Below are 27,495 nucleotides of genomic sequence, written 5' to 3' on the forward strand. Positions count from 1 at the left end.
CAAGTTTGACAGCGACAGGCGAATCAAAGTGTCCTCAACTCACTAGCGGCTAACCTCCCTCCACAATGCAAAGCCATTTCTAAGTCACTAATGCTCGCCTCCATGTCAGCAAACAAACAATGTTTCTTATAAATATTATCCCTGGAGGACAAGGAATATCTAATCATGCTGCCCTACACACCGTAAGAGGATATGCTCACGGCTAAGCTAGCGCTCTTGAATGTAAACAGAGGTGGGCAGATCGATACAGATATGTATAGCAACAATAGTATTTGTATATGGTCGATACTACAGTAGTTAGATCAATATTTTTTTATTATTCAATCTTTTTTGTTATTGTTTACATCAGGAAATAATGGACACAGTACAGTTTTAAGGGGGAAAAAACTAAGGATTTGGATGAGAGCTAATAGTAGGAAATAATTACAATATTTGAATTATGTTATGTCACCATGTGTTTTTGTCTGCTTATAAATTAATCACTCAATGATCTTAAAACTGTATTCATTCAGTATCAGCATTGGTATGACTAATACTGCCACTGTGACTACTTGGTATTGGATTGATACCCAAATGTGTGGTATCACCTAAAACTAATGTAAATTGTTCAAACAGAAGAATAAATACTTTTTACATTTTAACAGTCTATATAGAGCCATGTCACATCATAAAGTCCCCATTTATTAACAGTAAATAGGGACAAGCGGTAGAAAATGGATGGAAAGCAAGTCGATTAATAAAAGTTTTGAGAAAATAATACTACCAGAAATGATGCAATATGTTACTGCGTATGTCAGCAGCCAAATTAGGAGCCGTTGTAACGCATTTTGAAATAGTTGTATTTCGTCCGGTTGCAGACTCATCTTGTCCGGTTCAAGGAAACAATTACTCAAGCCGCAGTCATAGCGGACTCAGCCAAACTCCACCTAGATACTATTGCAATTTTCAACACCAACAACGTAGATCCTTGAATGTAAAGTAAGGATCTAGTCCTCCAGAATGCGCTTGATTGATGCTAATTTACATTCTACTTGCTTGCCATAGACAGGCTACTATGAGCATTAGCAATTTTACATGGCGATAAACACCTCCAAATTTAGTAATGAAAACTACAAAATAAACGTTACAATCAAACTGCTGATGTGTAATAAGCACGATACTCACAGTATAAACACTTTGTAGGGTGCAACATAACACATTCATCTTCATTGAAAAAGCTACAACATACAACATACAATATACCATCAATAGTAGGGCTGTGAGTTTTTGGGGACCACACAATTCGATTCGATTTGACTATTAGGGGTAACGATTTGATTCAGAATCGATTGTCAATTCAACACGTTTCTCGATTCAAAATCAATACTTTTTGAATAACATTAGTTGCCAGTTCTATGATTAACTACATTCCTCCATAAACTAGATAAGCAGCCTAAAAAAATTATATCTTACTTAAAAGAAAACTGGTTTTGTTTAATAAAATTCTACTCAAATACACTAAAGTCAAATACAAGTAAGGCAACAAGAGATATATGCCACACTTCTCTTTTGTAAAGTAAATCTGTACAGTAAATATGGGCATTTCCATCAACAATATGATTTTCCAGAGTGGCTGGACAGGACAGATTAAAAAAAATAAAAAATCGATTTTAGATTTTTTTTAATCAATTAAGAATAGTTACAAATAAGAATCGCGACTCATTTGAAAATCTTTTTTTTTGACACCCCTAATAGCCTATACAATAGTGTCATCTAATGCAGTGTTTCTTAACCATAGGTTAAGAATCCATTTTCCGATTGATACTCAGTTGTAATACACTTTTCCACCACTTGGGGCAGTAATGACAATATCAAACAAACTGAAGAAGTATGGAGCTAAAGTCATAGAGAAGTTTCTTAAGTGCAAAACTGATGACAAAAGTGGTGAAGCTGTATTTTCATTTGCAATGTCATTTTATTGACGGTTTATTTAAGAAACATATATTATTATTATTATCATGATTTAGGTTTTTTTTGTAATCAGCCAGACCTAAGCCTTGATAATTATATCTTTGTGATTATCACACAGTTTCATATCATTTGACAAGGTTTATTCAGTTAAACTGTAAGAAGGTTAGCTATAAAAATTGAATACCATTAAAATCAAGAGTAAGATTACTATCCATCCATCCATTTTCTACCGCTTGTCCCTTTTGGGGAACAGTTTGGCCCCAAAGTCAAAATGGTTAAGAACCCCTCATTTAAAGTAATGGAAGTGCAACAGCATTGCTAATGTGACTCAAATGTAATAATAAAACAATGTATAATAACTGAACTGCAGAGTTATAATGATCAGCTCATTTTTAAATGTTACATTAAAAATCTAATTTTATAATAAAATAATTAATATTTATTAACACACAAAAATACAGACAATTGGTACATTGGGGTTGTGAGTTTTTCCTTCCCCTTATGTGGGCTCTGTACCGCGGATGTCGTTGTGGCTTGTGCAGCCCTTTGAGACACTTGTGATTTAGAGCTATATAAATAAACATTGATTGATTGATTGATACTATTGAGTACCGGTATTGATTCCCAGGTAAGGGAAATTGGTACGGTAACGGTTCAAATGTAAACATACACATTCACTAAATCACATAAATAATTGTTTGCATTAACATTAAAATCTTATCCCTGTCAAAGAGACACTAATTGTACTTCAAGGCACTTTTATTCTACAGTGGTTAACTTCTCTTTTTACTTACCTGGCAATTCTATAATGGTGAGAGTTTGACCCTGGAACACAGAACTTTGATTGACATGATTTATTTTTTCAATTGTTGAACTGAAGTCCACAAAGTTTGTCCATAAAATAGACAGTGTACCGGTCAAAAGTATGGAAACACTTTATCATGCAATTGAATGGAAAGGTGGTTCTTTATAAAGTCTTATTGTAAGCCCTTTTCATGGAAGAAAAAACTGCACGCTTGGAAAACACATGCAGGTTCAAACAATGACTTCAACATATTATATTGCAGGAACACGTGTGGTGTGAACGAAACAGCAGATTTGACCACAAGAGATTCTCTCTTAATTTTCCAAGAAATTTATTTTTTCCAACAGCAAAGACCTTGCCCTTAGACCACGGAGGAGCTGCTCACGTCAGACACAATCCCTTACTAGACTCTGGTGCACTTCCAGATTATTCAGATTTTAAACAAGTTTTTCCCCAAGAATGGAAATACAACATTTTCAGTCTCAGCGTCAAACATCGTCACATATTCTCATGTTGTAGTTCTGTCAACATCCTTTGTTGAGGCTGTTGCTGAAATCTATGTAGGATCATTTTCCCATTCCCACATAACTCCAAATGACATGCGTGGTGCCCCCTATGGGTTGTGCTCCAAATCCTTTGGAATATATGTTAGCATGCATGTAGCATGCATGCAGATATCCTCAATATTTTACCATCATTAGACAAATGGTCAATGACTTTGGACAAGTGCCCCTGCAAAGACATTTTACTTCAACCAACCTAGCTCAAATTTCACACAGGTGTGCTTGTCAGCCACTTTAAGGTGTGTGCCAAATTGTGTGGTGATTGAGGTAAACACCCTGAAGTTACAGTGGGTGGTTTGAAGAGTACATAAAGCTTTGGTGAGACATTTCAAGTCTGTCCGATTTATGGGGGTTTAATAACGGCGCCGCCATGTGGTGTATAATAATCATATATAATGATCATAGCATAGGGAACAGACTAGGAGCGTATGCCTGTGAATATTCTCATTCATCCAAGTCTTTGTGTTCTCAAGGCATTGAATCAGACGGTTCTCATCCGAGTAGACTTCATCAGTTCATGTTTACAGACTTTGATAGGACAGCACTAGTTTGACAACATGGTGCATGATCCAAAGTATAGGATAGAAGGATAAGTACTTGGATCGGTCACCAGGTGTTTCGTCTCTCTTTCAGAAAATCGGGCTGTGTTTGTCCCAATTTTCCCACTTTCAACCAAAGACACACACACAAAGTATAGGATAGAAGGATAAGTACTTGGATCCGTCACCAGATGTTTCGTCTCTCTTTCAGAAAATCGGGCTGTGTTTGTCCCAATTTTCCCACTTCCAACCAAAGACAGAAAACGCCCGATTATCTTATGTATTACAAGTTTGTCATATAAGATTGTCCTGTGACCTGAGGTGTGTTAAGAGTGCATTTGTCCAGATGATTAGCTCCAAAATGGGTCTTTTTTTGTCTAAAATGTTTATTTTAAAAATAGTCCCTAGTTCACCACCTCTCAAATGTCCTCTTCTATATTGCCTAGTTTTTTGGCGGTTGGTTGGTTGCTATGCTGATTATTTTTCGATTTTGATATATCACTCGGGATGGACGATACTAAAAATGTTGGACAATAAAGTTAGTTTTGACTTAAAATGTCATGATCATTGAATAATTTTGTGAATTATCATAGTTATGATAGCACAGGAAAATATGTTCTGCAAATAAAAATCATTGCAACAATCTTAAACAACGCATTTGTATATAAATAATCCCTTTTCTGTCATACCGAGGGTTCTTAACCTTTTTGACCATGGAGCCCAACTTTTCCTCTACAGAAAATGTTAACACTGAATTAGCAATCTTGCTCTTGCTTTTAATCATATTTAGCTCAGGTTAGCTCAAACAAATGGACACATTTAATCTTAACAGGACTACAAAGATTAGCTCAAACAAATGTCCAGTATTTAATCTCTCTTGTCGTTTGTCTGTCCAATTTGAGTAGGAAGTGTTAGCGTCCCATCTTGTCTTCCTAGCTGACAGTTAATTAAATAACGCAACTTACACTCCTGACACCTTTATTACAGAAAACAAGGCCTATCAATAATATTGATAAGGACTTAAGGAGAATAAATATCATGGACTCTCCCTAAAACTCTTGAAACAATCAATCAATTAAAGTTTACTTATATAGCCTTTAATCACAAATGTCTCAAAGGGCTGCACAAGCCACAACGACATCCTTGGTTCAGATCCCACATCAGGGCAAGAAAAAACTCAACTCAATGGGAACAATGACAACATTTGATGTGGAGACCCCCCTTGGGGGACTGGTGCAATAGATCCCGATTGGATACAATTGATAATGTAAGAGTGCAGTCCATAGTGGAGCCAGCAGGGGATCATCTTGAGTGGAGACAAGTCAGCAGCACAGAGACGTCACCAACTGATGCACAGAGCAGTGGTCCATCCCAGGTCCCAACTTGGAACAACTAGTGCCTCCTTCGTGGAATCTGATCTGTGGCCACCTGATAACCTTTCCACTTAGAGCAGAAAAGAGAGACTGCAGATCAACTGGTCTAAAGAGGGGTCTACTTAAAGGCTAGGGTGTTTAAATTAGTTTTAAGATGGGACTTAAATGCTTCTACTCAGGTAGCATCTCTAACTGTTACTGGTTGGGCATTCCAGAGTACTGGATCCCGAATAGAAAACGCTCTATAGCCCGCAGACTTTTTTGGGGCTCTGGGATGACTAATAAGCCGGAGTTCTTAGAACACAGATTTCTGGTACAATGCAATCAGCAAGATAGGATGGAGCTTGACCCTTTAGTATATTATACGTAAGTAGTAAAACCTTAAAGTCGCATCTTAAGTTCACAGGAAGCCAGTGCAGGTGAGCCAGTATAGGCGTAACATGATCAAATGTTCTTGTTCTTGTCAAAAGTCTAGCAGCCGCATTTTGTACCAACTGTAATCTTTTAATGCTAGACATAGGGAGGCCCGAAAATAATACGACACAGTAATCGAGACGAGACATAACGTACGCATGAATAATGATTTCAGCGTCGCTGGTGGACAAAATGTGACAAATTTTAGCGATATTATGGAGATGAAAGTAGGATGTTTTAGTAACACTCTTAACGTGTGACTCAAATGAGAGAGTTGGGTCTAAAATAATACAGAGATTCTTTACCGAGTCACTATGTGTAATTGTTTTGTTGTCAAATGTTAAGGTGGTATTATTAAATAGATGTCGGTGTCTAGCAGGACCGATAATCAGCATTTCCGTTTTCTTAGCGTTAAGTTGCAAAAAGTTGCTGGACACAACCGATGAACCTCACTAGAAGTAGCTACCACGAGAAAATCTGGAAGTTATGAGGAAGTTTCCAAGGTGTGATTTTCCGGTAAAACATAAGACGACGTGGCTGATAATTGCAATCCTGATGTATTTTAGAACTGTCCACACACTTCTTTAAGGACTGTTGTGTATGGAAAATGTCCCTGTAATGTATTTAACACATTGACAGTGGCCAGACCTGGAGAACCATTAGAGCCCCCACCTACTGTATTGTACTGTACATTCCCCAGACAGCTTGCCTGAGGCTGACACTATGCAGGCTCACCGCTTTCACTGCTCGTTTATCCTCTTTTTGGCCTGAAAATATATAAACTACAAAGAACTAAAATTGGTTCTACAGGATGTTCCCAAAAATCAATTTAATTCAGAATTAATAAATACAGAAATGATAAACTAAATAAGTACTTATTATAAAGATAATTCTGATTAAATAATTTCTAAAAACTCAATTAATTTGATGATATTTTATAATACAAATAAAAACTATATTTAAAATGTAATACATTTAATTAAAATAGAAAATATTGATATCATTTATTTTTTGGTGTAAAAAATGTTGATATATATTTCTTTATACACTACCGTTCAAAAGTTTGGGGTCACATTGAAATGTCCTTATTTTTGAAGGAAAAGCACTGTACTTTTCAATGAAGATAACTTTAAACTAGTCTTAACTTTAAAGAAATACACTCTATACATTGCTAATGTGGTAAATGACTATTCTAGCTGCAAATGTCTGGTTTTTGGTGCAATATCTACATAAGTGTATAGAGGCCCGTTTCCAGCAACTATCACTCCAGTGTTCTAATGGTACAATGTGTTTGCTCATTGGCTCAGAAGGCTAATTGATGATTAGAAAACCCTTGTGCAATTATGTTCACAAATCTGAAAACAGTTTAGCTCGTTACAGAAGCTACAAAACTGACCTTCCTTTGAGCAGATTGAGTTTCTGGAGCGTCACATTTGTGGGGTCAATTAAACGCTCAAAATGGCCAGAAAAAGAGAACTTTCATCTGAAACTCGACAGTCTATTCTTGTTCTTAGAAATGAAGGCTATTCCACAAAATTGTTTGGGTGACCCCAAACTTTTGAACGGTAGTGTAATTGTATAACATACACATTTTGCCTATACGTCCAGACATCAGTGACCATCATTGTTTATTATTATTTAAGTCCATTTGGGCTGAACCAAAATGTCATTTTTCAATGCATGAACATGATAATGCGTATTTTAATCTCATATTATGAAGGATGACATGTTTGTTATTGGCACTGGTTTAAGTGTCTGTTTAGTAGCAATAGTACTACTGATAATGATAATATTTTGCACATGTCCTTATGATACTCATTCAAATTTGGCTTTAGAGATATTGGAAAAACATTTAATTGGAAAATAATTTACAATATTAATACTAACAATAAGAATGATAAGCAAAACAATTATTATTAAATTTAAATGACTGTACACCTCTATTTTAAAATAACGGTTAATATATTAGTAGTGTTATTGAGAGTAATAATAATGTATTATATATTCATTTTATCCATCCATCCATCCATCTTCTTCCGGTTATCCGAGGTCGGGTCGCGGGGGCAGCAGCCTAAGCAGGGAAGCCCAGACTTCCCTCTCCCCAGCCACCTCGTCTAGCTCCTCCCGGGGGATCCCGAGGCGTTCCCAGGCCAGCCGGGAGACATAGTCTTCCCAACGTGTCTTGGGTCTTCCCTGTGGCCTCCTACCGGTCGGACGTGCCCTAAACACCTCCCTAGGGAGGCGTTCGGGTGGCATCCTGACCAGATGCCCGAACCACCTCATCTGGCTCCTCTCGATGTGGAGGAGCAGTGGCTTTACTTTGAGCTCCCCCCGGATGGCAGAGCTTCTCACCCTATCTCTAAGGGAGAGACCCGCCACCCGGCGGAGGAAACTCATTTCGGCCGCTTGTACCCGTGATATTGTCCTTTCGGTCATAACCCAAAGCTCATGACCATAGGTGAGGCTGGGAACGTAGATCGACCGGTAAATTGAGAGCTTTGCCTTGCGGCTCAGCTCCTTCTTCACCACAACGGACCGATACACCGTCCGCATTACTGAAGACGCCGCACCGATCCGCCTGTCGATCTCACGATCCACTCTTCCTTCACTCGTGAACAAGACTCCGAGGTACTTGAACTCCTCCACTTGGGGCAAGATCTCCTCCCCAACCCGGAGATGGCACTCCACCCTTTTCCGGGCGAGAACCATGGACTCGGACTTGGAGGTGCTGATTCTCATCCCAGTCGCTTCACACTCAGCTGCGAACCGATCCAGTGAGAGCTGAAGATCCTGGCCAGATGAAGCCATCAGGACCACATCATCTGCAAAAAGCAGAGACCTAATCCTGCAGCCACCAAACCGGATCCCCTCAACGCCTTGACTGCGCCTAGAAATTCTGTCCATAAAAGTTATGAACAGAATCGGTGACAAAGGGCAGCCTTGGCGGAGTCCAACTCTCACTGGAAACATGTCCGACTGCCGGCAATGCGGACCAAGCTCTGACACTGATCATACAGGGAGCGGACCGCCACAATCAGACAGTCCGATACCCCATACTCTCTGAGGACTCCCCACAGGACTTCCCGAGGGACACGGTCGAATGCCTTTTCCAAGTCCACAAAGCACATGTAGACTGGTTGGGCAAACTCCCATGCACCTTCAAGGACCCTGCCGAGAGTATAGAGCTGGTCCACAGTTCCACGACCAGGACGAAAACCACACTGTTCCTCCTGAATCCGAGGTTCGACTATCCAGCGTAGCCTCCTCTCCAGTACACCTGAATAGACCTTACCCGGAAGGCTGAGGAGTGTGATCCCCCGATAGTTAGAACACACCCTCCGGTTCCCCTTTTTAAAGAGAGGAACCACCACCCCGGTCTGCCAATCCAGAGGTACCGCCCCCGATGTCCACACGATGCTGCAGAGTCTTGTCAACCAAGACAGCCCCACAGCATCCAGAGCCTTAAGGAACTCCGGGCGGATCTCATCCACCCCCGGGGCCCTGCCACCGAGTAGCTTTTTAACTACCTCAGCAACCTCACCCCCAGAAATAGGAGAGCCCACCACAGATTCCCCAGGCACTGCTTCCTCATATGAAGACGTGTTGGTGGGATTGAGGAGGTCTTCGAAGTATTCCCTCCACCGATCCACAACATCCGCAGTCGAGGTCAGCAGAACACCATTCTCACCATACACGGTGTTGATAGTGCACTGCTTCCCCTTCCTGAGGCGGCGGATGGTGGTCCAGAATCGCTTCGAAGTCGTCCGGAAGTCGTTTTCCAGGGCTTCCCCGAACTCCTCCCATGTCCGAGTTTTTGCCTCCGCGACCGCTGAAGCCGCACACCGCTTGGCCAGTCGGTACCTGTCCGCTGCCTCAGGTGTCCCATGAGTCCCATTTTAAATAATATAAATTACAACAAAATACTTTACAATAGGATGTTAGCTCAAATGTCCTATGAAAATGTTAATTTATAAAGGCACACTAATGTACATTTATTCAAAATAATAATTTCAACTGATAATGTATGCAGATGCTTATACCTCCTATTAAATATTAGTATTTGACTTCCTTAGGTCAATTAGAATGAATGTAATAAAACTGGTAATAATATTAAAAGCATATATTTTAAAAGATCAAAGCAAGGCAACAGAAATGATCGATCAAAGTGGTTGAAATCCTTGTTGTGAAATATTTATGAATGTATTTTCCACGTTTCTTTCCCTTCACAGTTTGTGGTCGTCGCCAGCACAGTGACCTCCTCAGGTCTCAAGTATGACGAGTACGTCTTCCCCCGTTGGGCCAACGTGGTTGGCTGGGGCGTGGCCATGTCCTCCATGATATGCGTCCCGGTCTACGCCGTGTACAAGTTCTGCAGCGTGCCAGGAACCTTCAAAGAGGTCAGTGTCCCGTACCGTGAGGGCCTCGGTCTGCATCCCAGTGGAAAAATGCGGATTGGTACAAAACAAGTAGCAAAATGTTTTACATAATACCCCACCGTAATTGTTGTTTTGGCTGCACTGATGTTCTACTCTCAAGCAACAACTTCAAAAATAAAAATAAGCAGATTTGACTCCCTGGAGAGAGAATCTGTTTGTTTGCGATTGTAATCATCAAAGCACCACAGAGCTATTTTCATACTTGCCAGCGTCACTCTGCTGGAAAGATTCCAGTATCCCGGCCCACTCATTGCCACTTCCTGTTTCTCCTCCTATCAGCTTCTAGTATCATCCTATTCGTGACAACCGCTTCCTAACGAGGCTCGCTAGTTCCCAAGACCCCTTAAAACACATTTGCAGTTGATTGTGTTCCAAGAATATTTGTACAGTGACCCTCCGGAAGTCCGGTTCAGGAGGGAGTTCAAACCTCAATTTCAACGTGAATTCCAAACAAGCGTTTCACAAGAATTAATTTGCTGAAGAAATACTCTGTTCCAGAGTCAAAATGTGGCCATCACGTTGGGAATGATGGAAATGGAAATATTTTTCTCTAGGGTCAAACTGTGGCCCTCCCACCGGAAGTATTGGAAATATAAATGATCTGTTCCAGGGTCAAACTGTGGCCATCACATAGGAAATAGAAATACTGTAAAAAGATTTTGTTCCAGGGTTAGACTTAGAAAATATAAATTGTCTGTTCCAGGGTCAAGCTGTGGCCATCCCATTGATAATAATAGAAATTGTCCGTTCCAGGGTTAGACTGTGGCCGTCTCATTGATAATATAAATTGTCTGTTCCAGGGTCAAACCATGGCCATCCCATTGATAATAATAGAAATTGTCTGTTCCAGGGTGAAGCTGTGCCCATCCTACACTACCATAACAATAATTTGTTCCACACTCAAACTGTGGCCATTGTATTCAAAATGTTTAAAATGGATATAGTCTGTTCCAGGGTCAAACTGTGGCCATCCCACCAGAAGTAATGGAAATATAAATAATCGGTTCCAGGGTAAAGCTGTGGCCATCCAATAGGAAATTATGGGAAAATACCTTATAGTCTGTCCAATGGTTAAACTTTAGCCATCACATGGGAAATATAAATACTGTAAAACTATTTTGTTCCAGGGTTAAACTGTGGCCATCCCTTAGGTATTAAATAGAAATATTCCATTCCAGGGTCAAACTTTGGCCATCCCATTGATAATAATAAATGATGGAAGTGGCTATATAATTTTTTTTAGGGTCAAACTGTGGCCCTTCCATCGGAAGTAATGGAAATATAAATGGCCTGTTCCAGGGTCAAGCTGTGGCCATCCCAAAGGAATTCACTACCATAGAAATAGTCTGTTCCAGAGTCAAACTGTGGTCGTCATAATTGTGCAGGCAATGTTGGACAATCAAGTGTAAGTGAAGTGAATTATATTTATATAGCGCTTTTCTCTAGTGACTCAAAGCGCTTTACATAGTGAAACCCAATATCTAAGTTACATTTAAACCAGTGTGGGTGGCACTGGGAGCAGGTAGGTAAAGTGTCTTGCCCAAGGACACAACTGCAGTGACTAGGATGGCGGAAGCGGGGATCGAACCTGGTAACCCTCAAGTTTCTGGCACGGTCGCTCTACCAACCGAGCTATACCGCCCCACAAGAGTAAGTTAAGCACGGCATGATATGACTCTGAAGATAAATATCAACAGACTTGTGTGGCAGATGAGCCTTACTTTATACTTTACTTTTTTAACATACTTGAGTATGTTGAAAGTGTAACAAAAAAACTATCAATAATAATACAAGACAATCTTTTTTTATTTACAATAATGACATACTTTGGTGCTAGAGGGCTTGGAGCAGGGGTGTCAAACTCAAATACAGAGTGGGCCAAAATTTAAAACTGAACAAAGCCGCGGGCCAAGGTTGAACAAATTAACCTTTTTAATAGGGACCCAAACAAGTTTTGCATTAAATATTGAACAAGCAAGGCTTATATAACTTTATAGTGACATGCAAAATCGAGTTTCAAAAAAGAATAATAATAATTAAAAAATATCAATGGCATATCAAATACAATTTAAATAAAAATTGAATGCCTCTTTTCTATTTGCAGCCTTCTGAGGTAAATATCAACATTAGCTTTTTCCACAGGGTAATACATTTGAAAATAAAATAATGAATAAAACAACCATTCAGGACTTTAAACTGCTCAGTTTGGAACACACTGATCTAATCTGATGTGCCCAAGCCAGATACCTGGCATCTTTTCTTGGATGCTAGTTCATTAATGTCAGGGCTCAGGCTTTGAGCTGAGGCAACCTTCATTATCGAATGAAGGTGTTCATCAGTCATTATATCTCATATTCCACAGTCTTGGGGGCGTGCCTTACAGGCACTGCTTTTAACGTCCTCTACGAGCTGACGTCACGTCCGCTTTTCTTCCCTTCTAACAACATGCCCGCCCAGTCACAAGATACAGTATGAGCGGCTCCTGTACGCACACACACACACGTAAATGCAAAGCATACTTCATCAACAGCGATACAGTTTACACTGAGAGTGACCGTATAAACAACTTTAACACTGTTAGAAATATACGCCACACTGTGAATCCACACCAAACAAGAATGACAAACACATTTTGGGAGAACATCCGCACAGTAACACAACATAAACACAACAGAACAAATACCCAGAACCCTTTGCAGCACTAACTCTTCCGGGACGCTACAATATACACCCCCGCTACCTCCAAACCCCGCCGCCCCACCCCCCACCCCACACACACACCTTATAGCGTCCCGGAAGAGTTAGTGCTGAGCCAGCACTCGTTGGACTGGACGAAAAGGGGACGTTACAATTCTCGGAAGTCTCCCGGGAGGTTTGTAGTGATGGGATTGGCAGTTCTTTTGACTGTACTGAATCACTAGAATCAGTTCCTTAAATTGATTCGTTCAAAAAATTCGTTCACCGAATACCCCCCCCCCCCCCGACCCACCCAAAAAAATAGGGGGTCGGGGCGTGCGTAGTATAGTACAGTGCAGACATTTGCGGGAGAAGCAGCAAATAGGGTGAACGCGAGTCCCTACACAGTAGTGATGGGATCGGCAGTTCTTTTGACTGTACTGAATCACTAGAATCAGTGACTGACACAGCGCCACAGTCAGCACAGTTCAGTACGTGAATCTGAATCACTTCTGCAGCAGCAGTTCTGTGTGCAGGTCAGCGAAACATGAGTCAGTCAGTAACAGCTTCCCCAGCGGCAGATCTCGGTGTGTGTCAGTTCGCGAACGACACAAGCCCTCAGCACCCAATGAACGACGCGCGCAGTGACTGAACGAGAGCCTCAATGTGACGTCCTCCTCCGCGACACAGTCAGTTCTCTGTGTCAGTAGATTCCCGAGTCCTGATTCTGAATGAGTGAGTGAGTGCAGCGCGAACCTGAATCTCGTCCTCAACGACAATAAATAAATAAAGAAAATAAATACCTTCAAAATAAAACAAATAAATTAAGAGCCAGAAATGCCAACATAAAAACTAAATGTTCTGTAGCCTACGTTTAAAAATATAACAAAGAAAATATCAACTTAAATGTGCAAACAAAAAGAAAATAAATAGGCTACCTTAAATAAAACAAAACAAATATTAAACCAAGTGCCAGAAATGCCAACATTAAAACTAAAATTTCTGTAGCTTACATTTAAAAATAGAAAAATGTAAATATCAACTTAAATATGCAATAAAAAAGAAAATAAATAGCTTAAATAATATAAAAATCAACAACAGTTGCAGTAGAAGGGATAATAATAATAATAATAATAATAATAATAATAATAATAATAATAATAATAATAATAATAATAATAATAATATGAATCAGAATTGATCGCCAAGGAGAAATGTATTTTTGTTACAATAACTTTGTAAATAATAGCCCATGTATGTGTACATACATTAGTTATTATTTTTATTTTAAATCTTCTCAAAACAGCCTGCCCTACACTTTACCCTCCGCCCCTCCCCCTCGCGTCGCTGCTGCTCAGCCTTGCCCTGCCTGCACTGACTTTCTTTCTGTCTCCTCTACTCTCATAACTTTATGTGTTGAGATAATGGGGACGTGTGTTTGTTTTCATGTGGCTTAAGTCAACTTTAGCTGTTAGCTCGGAGAATGAATGGAGAACGGATGTCAATGGCATGAAACATATCCCCGCGACGGGGGGAGAATCACTCGCGGCATTGGGGCAAGCAGAGCAGAGAGCGAGAGCGTTGTGATTCATGTCGTTAATCCGCGGTGAACGAATCGTTCGCTCAGTCCCTCCCCCCGCCTTCTCATTGGCTGCGTCGTTCGCCGACGTCGAGGGTTCAGTGAGTCACAGAATGCGCCAGTTCCACTCATACCGGCATGGTCGCGGCGGAGCTCAACTGAACTGAGAAAGGAACTAATCAGTCCATGAAGTGATTCGGTTCAGTACGTTCACTCAAAAGATTTGTTCATTCGAACAAATCGTTCGCGAACGACACAACACTAGAGGTTTGGCAAGTATGAGAATTAGCGGTGTACCGCGGCACCGCCGCTGTATATAATCGGCGGGCCAGCTCTAGTGTTAATGTGATATCACCTCACGGGCCAAGTGAAATTACACGGAGGGCCAAAGTTTGACACCCATGGCTTAGAGTGTGAGTAACTTCTTTTTGCACTTGTAAAAGTGATTTATTGTGCTTTAAATTTAAGTCAACCACTATTATTAATAAAGTAACTGCACTAAATGTTTGATGCCGGGGATAGTTTGACACTGGAACAGAACATTTCTGTTATTCCCACTAGTGTTTTAAAAGTGTTGACGACATTGTTTCCATTGCCTCTGCAGAGAATCGCCTATTGCATCACTCCTGAACACGAACACCACTTGGTTGCGGAAGGAAACGTACGACAGTTTAAAGTAAGCGCCTCCCATCCGAGACTTGTTCCATCTTTTGGAACTTCCTGGAACATTCCCGACGTTCCTTTTGCTTGTGTCTTACAGCTCAGTCACTGGTTGGCCATTTGATGAACAGGCACACTCCTCGCATCCATCCATCCATCCATCCATCCATCCATCCATCCATCCATCCATCCATCCATCCCTGCGTCTGTTACTGTGGAGTCAACCAGGCAAGGAGGACATTTTGCTTGTTTTCTGTTTTTCCTTAGTTCCGTTTTCAACAGTTAGCATCTAGCACTTGACATCGAAGTAGACTAAAACATCAATAGATGGCTGACGTATTATGGGTTTTAAAAAATACCGTAAATGCTCCAATTTTAGCTGAAAAGAAGACGATCAAAGAGGCCGACATTTCCTGAGTAACACTTTACCTTTTTAACTTGAGTAATAATTTGGGGTGCATGAGAAAGCGGTCGTTTGTACGGCATTTTTGATTGGTTGAAACTTTTATTAGTAGATTGCACAGTACAGTACATATTCCGTACAATTGACCAGTGAATGGTAACACCCGAATAAGTTTTTCAATTTCTTTAAGTCGGGGTCCACGTTAATCAATTCATGGTAAGAAGTACTGCTTGTAAATGTATCGTTCACGTTAACATTTTAAAAAGGGCCTGCTACCTGTTGCTAACCTCAGGCCCGGTACTTTAGACCGACCCGGAGGCTTTTTTAAACCATATTTTAAATGAAAATGCTAGCAAAGCTAACAGCTTAGCATGCTATCAACCTACGTGGCTAACTTGTGATAGCATAACATCCCTTGCTTTAAATAGATAGTTATAACTATTACAACTATTATTAACAGTTATAACTTACAAAAGTTATTTGTGTTCACGTCTGAAGATGAGAACCACAGAAGGCCGTATGATTTTAAACATCCAAGAGTGCGGTCTGTTGCTGGTGTGAAAGCATGGGATTCTCTAAAGAAAGACTTAAAAAGTTGCAAGAATATATTTGAATTTAAAAAGAGTTACAAAAAGAGACAACTGGAATTATATCAAACTGATTTTTTGATTTTGATTGGGACGTGTCATTGTGAAAATGCTTAAACGGAAATTAAAACGTATGTTGGAGTTGGGGTGTTGGTGGAGGGAACAGTTAGAAAGTCATCTAAAATAATTTGTGTTAAAAAGGGGGCAGATAAATATAAGAATAGTATTCTTCCATCTGCTCCTTTCTGATCATGGAAATGTACAAGAAACAAAAAACAATGAAAGTGTCAACTGTACGTGGCTTGTATATATGCATTTTCATGAAAGGAATACAAATAAATGATGATGATGATGATGATAGTTGTTCAAGTGCTACAGCGGTATGAAAAATTCTAAAGCTAGCGCTGAGCAGGATCGATCATTACTATGTTTAATCCTAAGTAAAATGCTGCAAAAAAAAAAGATAAAAAGACTAGATTTTAGGGAAAAAATACTAAAAACTAGTGAATCCAACTATCTGCATGGCAGATGATTTTAGTTGAGTAGGCATCCTAAATTAAGATTTGTATATCTAAAAATTAGCAGGACTTTTAAGTTGGGAAACAAGTATTTTATTCTAAAAAAAAAAACAAGCATTATTCAACTTGTAATTCTTAAATGAAGCGTCCTCAATGTTGCAGAATCTATAAAAAAAAAATACGATTTTCTATGTGGGGAAAAACCAAAATATCATATTTGATTAGGTATTCTCTTAATTTTTTATTTTTCAACTATAATAGAAAAATATATAATTATCCATGCTAAAATTAAGATTAGTCAATGACTAAAAAATTAAGTAAATAGCTCTTAAAACAAATTTCTAGAAGTCAAATTTTAAATCTGTAAAGTAAGTGAAGTCCTAATTGATCCTGATTTTAGGTTTGGGAGATTGCCCCCAAAATGTTGATGTTTGCAAGCTAACAGCTTTTGATTGATTGAGTTTTGATTGAGACTTTTATTAGTAGATTGCACAGTACAGTACATATTCCGTACAATTGACCACTAAATGGTAACACCCGATTAAGTTTTTCAACTTGTTTAAGTCGGGGTCCACGTTAATCAATTCATGGTAACATGAATTGCTAACATAGGCTAACATGCTAAAATCCTATGTGGCTACATTGTGAAAATATGGGAACATCTCTTGCTCGCATGGTTGCTTAAGTGCAAAATCTTAATGTAACATGCAAAATGCTAAAGCTAGCCTCGACCAGGATAGGAATTAAGTATGAGAACTCCCAATTAATCCCGATTTTAACTTTGGGAGAATCCCCCCAAAATGTCAATGCTAGCAAGCTAACATGCTATCATCCCTCATGGCTACATTCTGGTAACATTTGAACACCTCATGCTCCGATATATGGTTGCTAATGTGTTAAATCCCAACGTGATAGGCAAAATGCTAAAGCTAGTTTCGAGCATGTGTCGTCCTAATTGATGCCGATTTTAACTTTGGGAGACTCCCCCTAAAATGTAAATTCTAACCATATTAATACAGTAGCTAGTAAGCTAACAATTAGCATAATATCAACCTGAACATGTCTTGTTCGTATGGTTGCTTAAACTAAGTATGTCAAGTCCTAATTGATACCGGTTTTGACTTTGGGATCGTCACCCAAAAATGTCAATGCTCGCAAGATAACATCTGTTGCTTGAAAAAGTGCTAAATATCAATGTGATATGCAAAATGTTAAAGCTAGCGCCGAGCAGGATAGAAACTAAGTTTGTAACTAATCCCAATTTTGACTTTGGGAGAATCCCCCCAAAAATCATCCTAACTGGCTACATTGTGATAACACGGGGACAGCTCTTCCTGCAATAAATTGTTGCTAAAGTGCTAAATGTGATTAGCAAAAGGCTAAAATACACGTCTCAGTTACTTCTATTCAGTCAGGCATTTGGGTATGAAATGCAAAAGCTAGCTCTCAGCAGGGTAGGTGCTAACTTATACAGATTTGAACTTAGGTAGGATCTCTCTAAAATATAAATGCTAACAATAAAACTACAGTAGCCGGCAAGCTGGCAGCCAGCATAACATATATCTGCGTGGCTAGTTTGTGATAACATGGGAACATCTGTTCCTTCGATAAATGGTTGCTAAAGTGCTACCGTATTTTTCGGAGTATAAGTCGCACCGGCCGACAATGCATAATAAAGAAGGAAAAAAACATATATAAGTCGCACTGGAGTATAAGTCGCATTTTTGGGGGAAATGTATTTGATAAAACCCAACACCAAGAATATACATTTTAAAGGCAATTTAAAATAAATAAAGAATAGTGAACAACAGGCTGAATAAGTGTACGTTATATGAGGCATAAATAACCAACTGAGAATGTGCCTGGTATGTTAACGTAACATATTATGGTAAGAGTCATTCAAATAACTATAACATATAGAACATGCTATACGTTTACCAAACAATCTGTCACTCCTAATCGCTAAATCCCATGAAATCTTATACGCCTAGTCTCTTACGTGAATGAGCTAAATAATATTATTTGATATTTTACGGTAATGTGTTAATAATTTCACACATAAGTCGCTCCTGAGTATAAGTCGCAGCCCGGCCAAACTATGAAAAAAACTGCGACTTCTAGTCCGAAAAATACGGTAATTGTGGTATACAAAATGCTCCAAAGTTCCACGGAATATTGTCAAACATAAATAAACACAAGAATAACATGCATGACTTTCACACCAACAACAGGAAAATAAAGCTCTTGGATTCTGACCACGTATAATACCGCAAATGCAGCTACTGCCACCTTGTGGTGTTACTCCAAAATGACATCAGGGGGTTGCCTACAGCCCTTTTTTGACCCTTTGCTAAATAAAGATTTTCATAGACCAGGTGATTGAATAGAGGTGTTAAATTGGCGCATTCACGGTATTACTTTTTAGTTTCTTTTTTTTTTTTAATTGAACTAACTTGAAAAATGTTGACTGTTATCTCCTAGAAGGCACTGAATCAAACATTTAAACCAAAACCTACATGTTATGTCTATATTTTTTACAACGATAGCCCACATGCTACTTTGTGTTTTTTTTATGTTTTCTACCTTTACGATTGTTACAATTTTAGTTTTACTTTCTATTTAATTGTTGTTTTTTTAAGGGGGGGTGGGGTATGTTTTGTTGTCAGTGCCTTATCGAGCGAGACACTCCATATTTTTTTACAGCGGTTAAAAATAAAAAATAAAAATAAAAAACACTGCTTCGACTCAGGAACCGGCGATTACGTAGAAAAGAGTCTCTTGTATTCCACCTTTATGTCCAGTGCAAGACAAAACAGGTCGCCTTATTTTTAGTGTCACACTGAATTACGAAAACAAGACAAGGGAATAAAAATGTATAACTCTAAAGAAAAAATAAAAAAAACCTGACCCGTGGCGTCTATTGTTATTATTATAATTATTATTATTATAATTAGCGTATTGTCTGTTCAGTGCCTATGAGGACTACCTGTGGCTCCAAGGAGTTCTAACAAGAAAGACTGAGTGATTGTTTTTTTTTCTCCATAAAGCAGGGTTTTCCCCCAAAAAAACGTTATTGCCACTGTATTCTGTGCGTTAATTAATAACAAATAACACGACGGATACTTTTTTTAGTGATGACAGTTTTGTTTACTTTGGTGCACACTCCAAAAAGCTTATTCAATCCTATTATTTCTTTGTGTTATGGTAAAAATCACTTCCTGTTTTTAACATGTTAACATTTTTTTTAAAGAAAGAGGAAACATTTTTTTTAATATTTATATTGTGTCACTAAATCAGTAATATTTTGGGCCCTGACCCGCAGATTGGGGAACCCTGCTGTAAAGTATGCTGGATTGTCTTTGCTTTAATGTATATGCATAGTTTTTTATCGCCAAAAAAGTGCCATAATGAATATTAAACTGCTTTGTTTTGTGTTTTTTTTGTTTTTGTTTTGTTTGCTAATTTATTGACATTTTACAGTGACTAAAAGGATTAAAGCCACGGAGTTAAAACAACAACAACAAGAAAAATCTATTAAATGTGGAGTATATTAGAAGATATTAAAGTATATATTCTTTTGTTATATCTAATCTTGTATTTATCAAGCGGTTTATAACAGAATGTGAATGTAAAGTCTTTGAAATGGTTTTCCTGTCATATCACGGTGTTTGATGTGCTAGCTAACGTTAAGAAGATTAAGAAGTCAAACTGTTCTTCAGAGTGAAGGTTCAACGCCCTGGCTTTCCTGAACTATGTTTACAACAAATAGCGTGTATCATAATATACTATAATGTTACTGTTTGAACGTGAGTGACAAATATCTATGAAGAAGTATTCAACACTATGATAATAAAGTATTTCTTCTACACCAACGCCATTGACTTCTGGTTTTATGTTTGTGTTCTGCGGATTTTTGAAGCAATGTTTTTTTTTTTATAAAGCTAACAATGTTTTGCCTTCTCTTTCTTCATAGCCACTATATCAGGGGTGTCAAAGTCATTTTAGATGTGGTCACATGGAGAAAAATCTACTCCCTAGTGGGCCAGACTGGTAAAATCACGGCACGATAATTTAAAAATAAAGACAACTTTAGATTGTTTTCTTTTTTTTTTAAATAGAACAAGTACAGTCTGAAATTGTACAAATCATAATGTTGTTGGGGGGTTTTTACGCTTACATGTTGCGGTTAATAGTATTCTATCTCTATTTGTCGTTATTTATATTTTCTGAATAAATTATGTGTTAATGTTCACCAGTCAACTCATTGGTGTTAATTTTGAATTTATCCGGATAAAAAAAAAAAAATCAAAATCAAATTACAGTATGTTATTTATGTAGTTTGATCATTTTCTTCGACCAACATTATGTGGTGTAATTTGTACATATGTAGCATCATCTACAAAGATTTAAAGAATTGCTATTGCGACATCCAGTGGACACATTTAGAACAGCAGTTTCTTTCATTCAAAAATTTCAGGTTAATTTTTGTACATATCAAACTCATCCCGTGGGCCGGATAAAATCTGTTCGCGGGCCTGATGAGCTGTACGTTTGACATCCCTGCACTAAATTAGTCTGTCAGCCCGGTTATGGTTGCCTAATCATTCTTGTACAGCTTTGTCTTTTTTACCAGGTGTTGTCATGCAAACAATGAGTTTTTGAAGAAAGAAAAAAATAGAAAGAAATGTTCATAATTTCACCAGGAAAATTTATTTTACAAAAAAAATAAAAATAAATATATAAATAAAATAAAAGTTGCAGTATTTTTTAAATAAATACTAAAAAATAAAAAAATTGTTTATACAACTAATCACTTATATTGTGTATAGAGTTGTGATTTGATCAAGGGTAAAAAAAAATAGTATTACAGAAACAAATGTATCAAGTTCACTATCTTATTTAATAAAGGAAACTGTTTTATTAATACTGTATTCATACATTTAATAAGGACTCATTTACAAACCCCAAAACCAGTGAAGTTGGCACGTTGTGTAAATCGTAAATAAAAACAAAATACAATGATTTGCAAATCCTTTTTAACTTATATTCAATTGAATAGACTGCAAAGAAAATATACTTAACGTTCGAACTGGAAAATGTTATTTTTTGCAAATATTAGCTTATTTGGAATTTGTTGCCTGCAACATGTTTCAAAAAAGCTGGCACAAGTTGCAAAAAAGACTGGGAAAGTTGAGGAATGCTCATCAAACACTTATTTGGAACATGCCACAGGTGAACAGGCTAATTGGGAACAGGTGGGTGCCTAGATAGGGTATAAAAGCAGCTTCCATGAAATGCTCAGTCATTCACAAACAAGGATGGGGCGAGGGTCACCACTTTGTGAACAAATGCGTGAGCAAATTGCCGAACAGTTTAAGAACAACATTTCTCAACAAGCTATTTCAAGGAATTTAGGGATTTCACCATCTACGGTCCGTAATATCATCAAAAGGTTCAGAGAATCTGGAGAAATCCCTGCACGTAAGCGATGATATTACAGACCTTTGATCCCTCAAGCGGTACTGCATCAAAAAGCGACATCAGTGTGTAAAAGACATCACCACATGGGCTCAGGAACACTTCAGAAAAAGACTGTCAGTAACTACAGTTTGTGGCTACATCTGTAGGCGCAAGTTAAAACTCTACTATGCAAAGCGAAAGCCATTTATCAACAACACCCAGAAACGCCTCCGGCTTTGCTGGGCCCGAGCTCAACTAAGATGGACTGATGCAAAGTACAAAAGTGCTCTGTGGTCTGACAAATCCACATTTAAAATTATTTTTGGGACGTCTTGTCCTCCGGACCAAAGAGGAAAAGAACCATCCGGATTGTTCTAGGCGCAAAGTTCAAAAGCCAGCATCTGTGATGGTATGGGGGTGTATTAGTGGCCAAGGCATGGGTAACTTACACATCTGTGAAGGCACCATTAATGTTGAAAGGTACATACAGGTTTTGGAGCAACATATGTTGCCATCCAAGCAACGTTATCATGGACGCCCCTGCTTATTTCAGCAAGCCAATGCCAAGCCGCGTGTTACAACAGCGTGGCTTCATAGTAAAAGAGTGCGGGTACTAGACTGGCCTGCCTGTAGTCCAGACCTGTCTCCCATTGAAAATGTGTGGCGCAATATGAAGTATGGTGTTTTTATTTTTATTTTATATATATATTTTTTGTCATAAAAAAATACAATCATGTGTGCTTACGGACTGTACCCCTGCAGATTGTATTGATCTATATTGATGTATAATGTAGGAACCAGAAATTTTAATAACAGAAAGAAACAACCCTTTTGTGCGAATGAGTGTGATAGAGGGAGGGAGGTTTTTTGTGTTGGTGCACTAATTGTAAGTGTATCTTGTGTTTTTTATGTTGATTTAATACCATTTTTATTTTTTTTATTTTTTATAATTTCTTGTGCGGACCGGTACCGGGCCGTGGCCTGGTGGTTGGGAACCACTGCTTTAAGTGACATTTTACATGCGGGTGATTTTTACCCTTCATTCGTTTTCTTACTCACCTACAGAAGAGTAAGAAAGGAGCCGTAGTCGACGGTCATGGAGAGTAACAGACGCCAAATGGCGATGGCAGCGTCAGATACTCGCCTATATATGGAAACGTCTTATTGCGGCTCCCAGGATGCACTTTTGACCTCGGGGAGGAAAACGAACGTGCGCTAAATGACAACCATGTGCACTTTGCAGTGCAACCGTGTTATTGTTGGGAGGAAACGTGAAATGTCATAAATGTCTGGTGCAAGTTTGAGAAAGAGCGCGCTCACAAGAATACATAATTGAAATAAATTAGCCTGTAAATCCTTCATGACTTTTATTCACGAACAGACATCTCCAAACAATCTTTATATTACATCTCAGATGGCAAATTAAATATAAAATGAAATCATTCAAAGGAAGCATTTAAGCATGTTGTCATATTGTGTCTTTGTTTTGGGTGGAAGTTGAAAAAAAACGTGTTAAAGGATTGGTTTGTTTATGAAGCTTGATGTGGTTTCTGTTACTTTAGGAGAGTTCATTGACAGTCATGATTTAGTCAATTTAATTATAGTACTCGGTAAAAGGTTTATTTTTAAGGCCAAAAATAGATTTTCACTTAGTATTACTTTCTTTAAAACATGTATTCAGCATTGTTTTACTTTAGAAAGTTATATGGTTGAAACCGATAATGATGCCAACAAACATAAAAATAGATGGGAAGTTCTCAAATGCTTATTTTGAAAATGCAATTTTGTTTATAGATTAGCTGTATATGCAATCTTGTTGTGTTCCCTAATTGGAGTGTACATAAATGAAGGTGTGTGTTGCTGAGCCCGACCTGGACATAATCTGGACTGGACCTGCTTTTAAGAACCCGTAAAACAATCTAATTTCATTCACAACCTGGTCATGTGAAGATAATGTCCTTTATTGAAAAAAAAACAAAAAAATGAAAAAAATGTCTTGAACAAAAAAGAAACTAAAATAAAATAAAATAAAAACAGTGAGAAACTTGTAATTATGAAAGAGTAAGAATGAGTGGGGGTGAAAGGAAGGGGGGATGGAGGGCTTTTGGGTTGGTGCACTAACTGTAAGGGTATCTTGTTTTTTATTGATTTAATAATACAAATAATAATAAAAAACATTTAAAGTGGTGACTTTTCCGTTTTTAACAGGGCCCTCAAACACACCATTGAATCTTCTGTGCCTGTAGTACCACTTGCTGCCACATGCGGCGGTAGGGAGCAGCAGTGAGCACTTATCATCAATCAAAATGAGCATTAACAGCAACAATTCACACTGTTTTGTCTGGTTTTACTGCCAAATATACGCCAGAAAGTGAGTGAAAGTTAACATCCTGAACAAAATGGAGGTCCAGGCCAGCTGCCTTGCTGAGATGTTGAAGCTCCTTCCGGCCGCTAATGGGTGAGGGCGGACCTACGTCACTTCCGCCTACCAATCCCCTAGCAACCGGGAATTTGTTGAAAACAAACCAGCTCACAGCGAACACAGCATTGACAGAAAAAGCATTTAACGAGCGTTGTGGCTTGGAAGTCGGCGTTAAATCCTTCATTTACGCATTTTTACTTATTCGCATATCGTGTGAAAAAACGAAAATGTATTATTTGCGTCAGACTCGTCTCAGTGAACTTTAAAGCTTCTCAGGCTTAGCTTAGCTTGCTAGTTAGCTTAGCCTGCGCGCTACTAAGAAAGAGACGCGGAAGTTATCAACAACAAGATCAAATGTTAGTGTATAAAATATTGAGAGATTTGAGGGCTACATGTATTGAATGGCAACATGAAAATTATAGGGTTTATTGGTTTTTAAAAACCCAACTGTTAAGTGCAAATTTAAACGAAACTGGTTTTCGAAAATAGCTAGCTAGGCTATAGACTATATAGTATATTACTTACTTAACTTAATCCTCTTCTTCCCGGATGGGAAATAAGGCTTCGACGACTCGACGCCATTCATCTCGCTGCTGTGCTCGTCTCTGTGCCTCGCCCCATGTAAGCTTCATCTCTTTCAGCTCCCCTTCAACTGTTCTTCGCCAGGTGTTCTTTGGCCACCCTGGCTTACGTTTTCCCGGTGGTGTCCATCTTAACGCTGCCTTTGGTATCCTCTCGTTGTCCGGTTTTCGAAAATAGCTAGCTAGGCTATAGACTATATAGTATATACCGCATGTTATTTTTGTACAACAACTTCAGCTGTCGAACGTTATAAGGTACAAATTCAACAAGTACAACATTAGCACGGACGTATAGCCAAGTTGTGGTTAAGAAGGTGGATTTTTGTTCCTTTTATTTACCAGAAACGAAGTGATCCGAACACACGACCCGGGACTTTGGGGGACTCCAGTGAGAACCGTCCTCGTTTTTCCGGTGTAAAGCTGCGAGCCATTTGTCTCGTCTCTGTGGGCTTTTATCACGCTTTGGCAGAACAAAATACAACCTTTGTTTTCCCTGTTTCCAGTTGTGGTTAGCACAACCAAAAACAACACAGTTTTTCGGCATTTTGGAGGCAGAATGACGTGTTTAACCAGCGTAGGTCGACAGGTTAAAGAGTAATGGCAACGGTTTGTTTTCAACGCCAGTCTGGTTGCTATGGCTCGAAGAACCCGTATGTAGCTCAGTTGCCCGGATGTCGGCCCTCACCCATTGATGAAAGGTAAGATTGTACACTTTGGCTACGGAAGTTAGCATTAGCTGCATGTTTACACACAAGAAGCAGCTTTTTAGTCATAGTTTACCCCAAAAAACAGCTTAAAGTTCTTTAATCACACTAATGTAAGTGTATTAGTGGTATATTTAAAAGTATACTGACAGTATTTTAGTGTTTATTTGATGTAAATTGGCCTACTAAAGAGTATTTGATTGTTTACATTAGGGTTGAGCAACATAAACAATATACAATATAAATCATATCCCATACTTTTTGGGCTACAGAGTGCCCCGGTCAAAAAAATATTTTCACAAAAACGGTGTTAGCCGCACGGGACCATAAGCCGCAGGTATATATATCAGTATAAAAGATTTTGTAAATCTTTATTTACATACATTAATTGTTCCAAATGGTGCCTGTAATACGGCAGTAAAATGGCTGATCAAACAAAACAGAAGTCGTCGTCATGGACACACTAGCTTGCTCTCCAATCAGCCAAACAGACTCAATAACTCCACAATGTTGTTTTAAAGTACCACTGATAGTCACACACACACTAGGTGTGATGAAATTATCCTCTGCATTTGACCCAGGCCATGTTCACCCCCTGTGAGGTGAGGGGAGCAGTGAGCAGCAGCGGTGGCCGCGTCGGATAGCGCGGCTGCTATCCAAGTCAAAGTCCTCCTTGTTGTGTTGCTACAGCCAGCCGCTAATACACCGATCCCACCTACAACTTTCTTCTTTGCAGTCTTCATTGTTCATTAAACAAATTGCAAAAGATTCACCAACACAGATGTCCAGAATACTGTGGAATTTTGAGATGAAAACAGAGCTTTTTTGTATTGGATTCAATGGTGTCCGAATACTTCCGTTTAACTATTGACGTCACGCGCATACGTCATCATACATAGACGTTTTCAACCGGAAGTTTAGCGGGAAATTTCAAATTGCACTTTATAAGTTAACCCAGCCGTATTGGCATGTGTTGCAATGTTAAGATTTCATCATTGATACATAAATTATCAGACTGCATGGTCGGTAGTAGTGGGTTTCAGTAGGCCTTTAAATGTTTTGGGGAATCGTATTTTACACATGAACATAAGAACAAGTAAAAGTAACATTTCATGAAAGTGACACTATTATTGGAAATCACTGGACATAAAACAAAAATAGAACATTGTTTGTTTATGCGAACCAAATGTTAACTAAAAAGAATTTAAAAAAAAACTTAGATGTCAGTTATTTCAACACTAATTTGAGCTACATTTGTCCCCAAATTATTATTGTTTTTTGTGTCCTTTTGTTTCCAGTGGTGCTCTTGTTCATAAATCATTCATGAAAGTCAAACTAGCGTCAGACATATTACTTGTGCAATAAGGAGATATTTTGCACATTGTAAAGAGCAGGTTACAAAATACTTGATCACACATGTGACTCAGAATCCATAAAACTGCTTTTAATATCATATTTTGGTGTATGGATGTAACAAATTGACTGTTGTCCTCCACTTTTTATGTTTTTTTGTGTCGCTGTTTTTACCTTAATCTGTCCGTTTTTCTCTGCGGCGTAATTATGCTTGAGCTGGCTCCTCGTCTGCAGTCTGTCATAAACTAAATATCATCCTCATGTTGTCATGCTGTCCGTCCATTTCCTGGAAAAAACTGATTGCACTTCTATATTATTCATATATTATTAATTAAAGATTAAAGTACCAATGATTGTCACACATATAATATATTATATTATGTATTATTATTTATTATTATTATTATTATTGTCTATTGTGAGCGAACTGTGGTGCTGAATTTCCCCCAGGGATCAATAAAGTACTTTCTAT

At 38.5% G+C, this 27,495-nt stretch overlaps 1 protein-coding gene across 2 annotated transcripts in view; it reads left to right on the forward strand.

Annotated features, from left to right (window-relative positions):
• The window catches only part of slc6a2 (solute carrier family 6 member 2), a 118,027-nt gene extending 97,660 nt beyond the window's left edge, over positions 1–20,367 (forward strand). For both annotated transcript variants that reach the window (XM_062023920.1, XM_062023926.1), the window contains 3 exons: positions 9,874–10,041; positions 14,940–15,011; positions 15,096–20,367. In XM_062023920.1, coding sequence (XP_061879904.1) covers positions 9,874–10,041; positions 14,940–15,011; positions 15,096–15,119 — 264 coding nt within the window. In that variant the 3' untranslated portion in view covers positions 15,120–20,367. The remainder of the gene's footprint in view (positions 1–9,873; positions 10,042–14,939; positions 15,012–15,095) is intronic.
• Positions 20,368–27,495: the final 7,128 nt, after the last annotated feature.

The sequence above is a fragment of the Entelurus aequoreus genome, linkage group LG02, assembly GCF_033978785.1.
Source record: "Entelurus aequoreus isolate RoL-2023_Sb linkage group LG02, RoL_Eaeq_v1.1, whole genome shotgun sequence".
Lineage (NCBI taxonomy): Eukaryota > Metazoa > Chordata > Actinopteri > Syngnathiformes > Syngnathidae > Entelurus > Entelurus aequoreus.